The 7,749-nt window shown below is 36.7% G+C and overlaps 1 protein-coding gene across 1 annotated transcript in view; it reads left to right on the top strand.

Moving 5' to 3' along the window:
• The first annotated feature begins 7,387 nt into the window (after positions 1–7,387).
• Positions 7,388–7,749, top strand: part of SLC25A20 (solute carrier family 25 member 20) — a 39,197-nt gene continuing 38,835 nt past the window's right edge. The window contains exon 1 of the mRNA XM_036739020.1: positions 7,388–7,665. Coding sequence (XP_036594915.1) covers positions 7,531–7,665 — 135 coding nt within the window. The 5' untranslated portion in view covers positions 7,388–7,530. The remainder of the gene's footprint in view (positions 7,666–7,749) is intronic.

Here is a 7,749-nt window from a genome sequence, read left to right as displayed (position 1 = left end):
AAGAAATGAGAGTTATATAAGAGAATCATGAAAAAAGAGTCAACAGCTTAGAAAAGGAAGCATAAACATTGACTAAAGAAAACAACTCCTTAAAAACAGAACTGGCCAAACTGGGGGGAAAAAGACTATTGGAGAAAACAATCTCTAAACAACTCCTTTAAAAGTAGAATTGGTCAAATGGAAAACAAAAGCCACTGAAAGTTACAAAAGCTAACTGAAGAAAAAATTCCTTAAAGATTAGTATTGGGCAAGTGGAAGCTTAGTGGAAGATGTCTCCATGAGATATCAAGAATCGGTCAAACAAAACCAAAAGAATGAAAAAATAGAAGAAAATGTAAAATACTTCATTGGAAAAACAAATGACCTAGAAAATAGATGTTGAAGAGATAATTCAAGAATTACTGGATTACCTGAAAGTCATGATAAAACAAAAAGCCTTAACAGCATTTTTCAAGAAATTATCGAGGAAAACTGCCTGGACATCCTAGAGCTAGAGGATAAAATAGTCATTGAAAAAATCCACTGATCACCTCCTGAAGGAGATCCCAAAATGAAAACTTCAAGGAATATTATAGCCAAATTCCAGAACAGGTCAAGGAGAAAATACTGCAAGCAGCCAGAAGAAACAATTCAGATATCAAGGAGCCACAGTCAGAATTAGCAGCTTCTGAATTAAAGAATTGGAGGGCATGGAATATGATATTCCAGAAGGCAAAAGAGGCTGGATTACAACCAAGAATCAACTACCCAGCAAAACTGAGCATAATCTTTCAGGGGAAAAGATGGATATTCAATGAAATAGGGGACTTTCAAACTTTCCTGATGAAAACACCAAAGCTGAACAGATAATTTGATCTTCAAATACAAGACTAAAGAGAAGCATAAAAAGAGAAGGTAAACAGGACAGAAAAAAATAAAACCATGGTATTCAATAAGGTTAAACTGTTTCCATTCCTACATGGGAAGATGATACTTGTAACTCTTAAGAATTGTATCTCTATTAGGGCAGTTAGAAGGAGTATACTTGGAAGGTGTCAGTTGAGTTTGATGTGATGATAAAAAAAATTAAAGGGTGAAAGAAAGGGTTGCACTGGAAGAGGAGGAAAGGGGGAGGCAGAATGGGGTAAATTATGTCATATGAAGAGGCATGAAAGACCTATTACAATAAACGGAAAGAAGGGAGAGGATGAGCATTGTTTAAACCTTACTCTCATTGGATTTGGCTCAAAGAGGAAATAACATACACACCCAATTGGGTAGAGAAATATATCTTACCCTTTAAGGAAGTAGAAGGGTAAAGAAAAGGGAGGAGAGCTGATAGAAAAGAGGGCAGACTGGGGGAGGCAGTGATCAAAAACAAAACACTGGAGAGGAGGAACAGGGTGAAAGGTGAGACAAAAGTATAAAAGGGGGGAAATAGCATGGAGGGACATATACAATTAGTAATCATAACTGTAAATGAAATGGGTTGAACTCTTCCATAAAACAAAAGTGAAGAGCAGAGTGAATTAAAAAGCAGAATCCTATAATATGTTGTTTACAAGAAACACACAGAGAGTAAAGGCAAAAGGCTGGAGTAGAATATATTATGCTTCAGCTGAAGAAAAATAAAAGCAGGCATAGCAATCCTGATCTCAGGTGAAGCAAAAGCAAAAATGGATCTAATTAAAATGGATAAGGAAGGAAGCTACACCCTGCTAAAAGGTACCATAGACAATGAAGTAATATCAATACTAAACATATATGCACTGAGTGATATAGCATCCAAATTCTTAGAGGAGAAGTTAAGTAAGTTACAGGAAGAAATAGACAGCAAAACTATACTAGTGGGGTACCTCAATCTTTCCCTCTCAGAACTAGATAAATCTAATGACAAAATAAACCAGAAAGAAATTAAGGAAGTGAATAGAATCTTAGAAAAGTTAGATATGGTAGACCTCAGGAGAAAATTGAATGAGGATAGAAAGGAATATACCTTTTTCTCAGTGGTACATAGTACCTACACAAAAACTGACCATGCATTAGGGAATAAAAACCTCACAATCAAATGCAGAAAGGCAGAAATATTAAATGCATCCTTTTCAGATCATGATGCAATAAAAGGGCCATGGAAACAGAATAAAAATTAATTGGAAACTAAATAATCTAATCCTCAACAATGAGTGAGTCAAACAACAAATCATGGAGACAATCAATAATTTCATCAAAAAGAATGACAATAATGAGACAACTTACTAAAATTTATGGGGTACAGCCAAAGCAGTACTTCAGGGAAATTTTATATCTCTAAATGCTTACATAGATAAAATACAGAAAAAGTAGATCAGTGAATTGGGCATGCAACTAAAAAAGTTAGAAAAAGAACAAATTAAAAATCCCTAATTAAATATCAAATTGGAAATTCTGAAAATCAAAGGAAAGATTAATAAAACTGAAAGTAAAAAAACTATTGAACTAACAAGTAAAACTCAGAACTGGTTTTATGAAAAAAAAACCAATAAAATAGATAAAGATTTGGTTAATTTGATTAAAAAAAGAAAACCAAATTACCAGTATCAAAAATGAATGGGGTGAATTCACCACCAATGAAGAGGAAATTAAAGCAATAAGTAGGAACTATTTTGCCCAACCATATGTCAATAAATCTGACAGCCTAAGCGAAATTGGCAAATATTTACAAAAATATAAATTGCCCAGATTAACATAAGAAATAAAATAATTATATAATCCCATTTTAGAAAAAGAAATCAAACAAGTCATCAATGAACTACCTAAGAAAAAGGCTCTAGGGCCAGATGGATTTACAAGTGAATTCTACCAAACATTTAAAGAACAATTAATTACAATACTATGTAAGCTATTTGGAAAAATAGGTGAAGAAGGAATTCTACCAAATTCCTTTTATGACACAAATATGGTACTGATACCTAAACCAGGAAGAGACAAAACAGAGAAAGAAAATTATGGACTAATTTCCCTAATGAATATTGATGCAAAATTTTTAATTAAAATGTTAGCAATGAGATTACAGCAATTTATCACCAGGATAATACATTATGACCAGGTGGGATTTATACCAGGAATGCAGAGCTGGTTCAGTATTAGGAAAATTATTAGCATAATTGGCCATATCAATTACAAAGTCAACAGAAATCAGATGTGATTATCTCAATAGATGCAGAAAAAGGTTTTGACAAAACCTAGTACCCATCCTAGAGAGTATAGGATTAAATGGAGCTTTTCTTAAAAAGATAAGTAGTATCTATATAAAACCATCAGCAAGCATTATATGCAATAGAGATAAGCTAGAAGCCTTTCCAGTAAGATCCAGGGAAAAACAAAGATGCCCATTATCACCATTATTATTCAATATTGTACTACAAATGGGTTAGCTTTAGAAATAAGAGAAGAAAAAGAATTTGAGAGAATTAGACTAGGCAATGAGGAAACAAAACTATCACTCTTTGCAGATGATAATGATGACATACTTAGAGAATCAACTAAAAAATACTTGAAATAATGAACAACTTTAGCAAAATTGCAGGATATAAAATAAACTCACATGAGTCATCAGCATTTCTACAGATTATCAACAAATCTCAGCAAGAAAAGTTAGAAACAGAAATTCCAGTTAAAATAATTGCAGACAATATAAAATATTTGGGAGTCTGCTTGCCAAGATAAACCCAAGAACTACATGAACATAATTACAAAATACTTTTCACACATATAAAGTCATAGCTAAACAATTGTAAAAATATCAATTGCTCATGGGTAGGCCAAGTTAATATAACAAAAATGATAATTCTGCCTAAATTAATTTACCTATTCAGTGCCATACCAATCAAACTATCAAAAAATTATTTTATAGAGCTAGAAAAAATAACAAGAAAATTCATCTGAAAAAATGAAAGATAAATAATATCAAGGGAATTAATTTTTAAAAATGCAAAGGAAGGTGGCCTGGTCATACCAGATCTAAAACTATATTATAAAATAGCAATCATGAAAACTATTTGTTACTGGCTAAGAAATAGAGTGGTGGATCAGTGGAATAGATTAGGTACACAAGACACAGTAGTAAATGATTATAGCAATCTACTGTTTGATAAACCCAAAGACTCCAGCTTCTGGGATAAGAACTCACTGTTTAACAAAAACTGCCAGAAAATTGGAAAATAGGACGGCAGAAACTAGACATAGACCAACATCTCATATCATATCCCAAGATAAGGTCAAAATGGATACGTGATTTAGACATAAAGGATGATAGCATAAGCAAATTAGGAGAGCAAGGAATAGTTTACCTGTCACATCTGTGGAAAAGGGAACAATTTATGACCAAACAAGAGATAGAGAACATTATGAAATGCAAAATGGATAATTTCAATTACATTAAATTAAAAAGTTTTTCCGTAAACAAATACAATGCAACCAAGATTAGAAGGAAAGTTGAAAGCTGGGAAACAGCTTTTACAGCAAGTATTTCTAATAAAGTCCTCATTTCTCAAATATATGGGGAGAACTGAGTCAAATTTATAACAATACAAGTCATTTCCCAATTGATAAATGTTTGACCATTTTAAATGAACAGGCAGTTTTCAGACAAAGAAATCAAAGCTATAGTCATATGAAAAAATGCTCTAAATCTCTATTGATTAGATTCAGAGAAATGCAAATTAAAACAACTCTGAGGTACCACCTCACATCTATCAGATTGACTAATATGACAGAAAAGGAAAATGATAAATGTTGAAGATGTGGGAAAATTGGGCCACTAATGCACTGTTGGTGGAGTTATGAACTGATCCAGCCATTCTGGAGAACAATTTGGAGCTATGCCCAAAGCACTATGAAACTGCATACCCTTCGATCCAGCAATATCACTACTAGGTCTGTATCCCAAAGAGATCATCAAAAAGGGAAAAGGACCTACATATACAGAAATATTTATAGCAGCTCTCTCTCTTTGGTGGCAAACACTTGGAAATTGAGGGGATACCTATCAATTGGGGAATGGCTAAACAAGTTGTGCTATATGAATGTGATAGAATATGATTGTGGTATAAGAAATGATGAGCAAGCCGATTTTAGAAAAAACCTGGTAAGACTTACATGAACTGATGCAAAGTGAAGTGAACACAACCAGGAGAACATCATACATAGTAACAGCAACATTATACTACGAACCACTGTGAATGACAACTATTCTCAGCAATACAATGATCCAAGGCAATTCCAAAAGGCTCATGATGAAAAATATCTGCCTCCAAGAAAGAACTGATGGAGTCTGAATGCAGATCACTGCATACTTTATTTTTCTTGGGTTTCTTAGAGTGTTTTCCTTCACAACATGCCTAATGTGGAAATAGTTTTTATATGATTGCACATGTATAACCTATATCAGATTACTTGTTGTCTCAGGAAGGATGGGGAGGAAAAAGGGAAGAGAATTTGGGACTTAAAAAATTTTTAATGAGTGTTGAAAACTAGCCTTACATATAATTTGAAAAAATTAAATACTATTTACCAAAAAATATTAAAATTAAAAAAGATGGGATGGAATATGATTGCTTGTGCATGTAGAAGGGCCACATCTTTATATGATGACAAAATGGAAGAAGTCATCTAAGTGATGTGAAATAAGGTGGAGGAAAGAAGAGGGAACTCTTGATAAATGGCATTTTTCAGCGAAATATGAAGGAAATATATGTGAAAGTCTTTTAACATGAAGTGAGGATTTTGGGAGGAGAGAAAGATTGAACTCACTGAGGCAGGAAGGAGAGTGTCTTGGATTATCTTATATATAAAACCTCCATTGGCCTTTGGGTAGTTGGTCATTTTGTTTCTTCTGAGATCTGAAGTGTTTTGTGGTTTGCTCTCATATTGCTTATCTAGGTAAATTTTGGCATTAATGTGGTAGGCTTTTTTGCTAGTAGATGTTTGAGATCTCTGAAATGATTTCCATAGTAGGTACTTCATAAATATTTAGTAAATTGAATTGAAAATCTCTTGAATTCAGTTTCCTCATCTATAAAATGAGATTAGATGAAATGTCCTCAATGGTTGTTTCTAGCTCTAAATCTCATGAACCCTGAATTACCTTGTATTGAGTGGAAGCATTCCCTTCAGTGTGATATGGAGGTGACTCTGGGTTTTCAAAGGCTCTGCCAGTTCTCAGATGCCTTATTAAGCTGAAGGAGGTCATGAAGAGTTAGACATGACTGAAACTACTGAACAACAACAACAAAAACAACAAAAAAACTAAAAAGGCTTTGGGTATGGGCCTAGAATGGGATGTTTGAGAACTTATTCTGAACAATTCAAGTTCTTGAACCTAGAAGAGGGATTCCAGGATCAGGGAGGAGCTTCCATGGAAGAGCACAAAAGTCACAATTTGGTGACATGGAAAAGCAAATCCAAACCTTAGTACTGTGAGTTATGGTGGGATAGACTATTTATTGAAGTCTTGTTTTTATTTTCTTCAGGGTCATTTCAGTCTTAGGAAAGCATGTCAGAAAGCCCTGGCTTCTGATACACATTGCCCATGAGAGAGTTTCCTAACTTCTAAGTCTGTTTCCTCATCTGCAAAATGGGATAATAACACTTGTTAATACCCTGTGTCAAAGGGTTATGGTGAGGATCAAATGATTTAGTGTATGCAAATTGCCTTGTGAATCTTAAAGTCCTATATAAAAATCAGTTATTATTAAGTCTGAGGACTGTATATGTTCCTGGCAGCGGCTGGGTTCACTAGTCTGAATTGGAGATCCCTTTGGACATCACTCAGTTTGGGTTTTTCCCAGTATTAGACGAACTGCTGAACAATTAGATGAATTGTCTGAGTACCTGCATTGGAGCCAAGGGTCCTTTTACCTTTTCTATAGATCTAGAGTCTAGACAACAGTCTGGCTCCAGCCAGAGTGATTTGTGAGATCCTCCCTGGACTGAACCTGGTCCAGGTAAATCTAGAGCCTGAGTTTTACAAACACACACCTCACGACCTACAGCAAAAAAACCCCAAGCCAACAAAAACCCAGTCCTTGCCTTCAAGGAGCTTTCAATCTACAGGCTGTGTGCCCTAGGACATGGAAATTAACCGTTCTCACTCTATTTCCTCAAAAGAGGGCGTCTTCTGCATCTAAGTCCTATGATCCAGACCTAAAGCATCCATGTCTTCGGACCCCAAATCCAGGAGCCACTCTCGGGGCCTTAGTTTCCTCCTCTGAAAAACGTGGATGACAATCCTCGCACCTCTCTCCTCGCAAGACTGGAGCAAACCTGGCGCTAAGAAAACCTCGGGAGCGCTACAGCTAGGTCGGGGTGCCAGACAGGTAGGTCCCGGTCCCCCGGGATGCAGGAGGGGCGTGGCCACGGAGGCGTGGCTAGGCTGGGCGCCGAGGGGGGTCAAGGCGGGCATCTCATCCCGTTTCCCAGCATGCGCCTCGCCAAAGGCCCCGCCTCCTTCCCCCAATGTGGGGGAAAGGTCGACGGCTACAGCTGGAGTGAGACAAGGACTGAGTCGCCGAGATGGAGGCTGGTACCATTGCTGAGGATGAGATTGAGGCGGCTCCGGGTCACATCAGCCCCTGGAAGAACTTCCTGGCTGGAGGCTTCGGCGGCGTGTGCGTGGTCCTAGTGGGTCACCCCCTGGACACCGTGAAGGTGCGGAACGGGCCTGCTCCGCCCGCGGGCCGGGCCGGGGGACTGCCCGGGAGTGGCGGAGGGAGCGAGCGAGCGAGCTCTCTG

This window comes from Trichosurus vulpecula, chromosome 9 (assembly GCF_011100635.1).
Source record: "Trichosurus vulpecula isolate mTriVul1 chromosome 9, mTriVul1.pri, whole genome shotgun sequence".
Taxonomy (NCBI): Eukaryota; Metazoa; Chordata; class Mammalia; order Diprotodontia; family Phalangeridae; genus Trichosurus; species Trichosurus vulpecula.
Note: the sequence above shows the minus strand (reverse complement) of the source record. Positions and strands in the feature narration are given on the sequence as shown.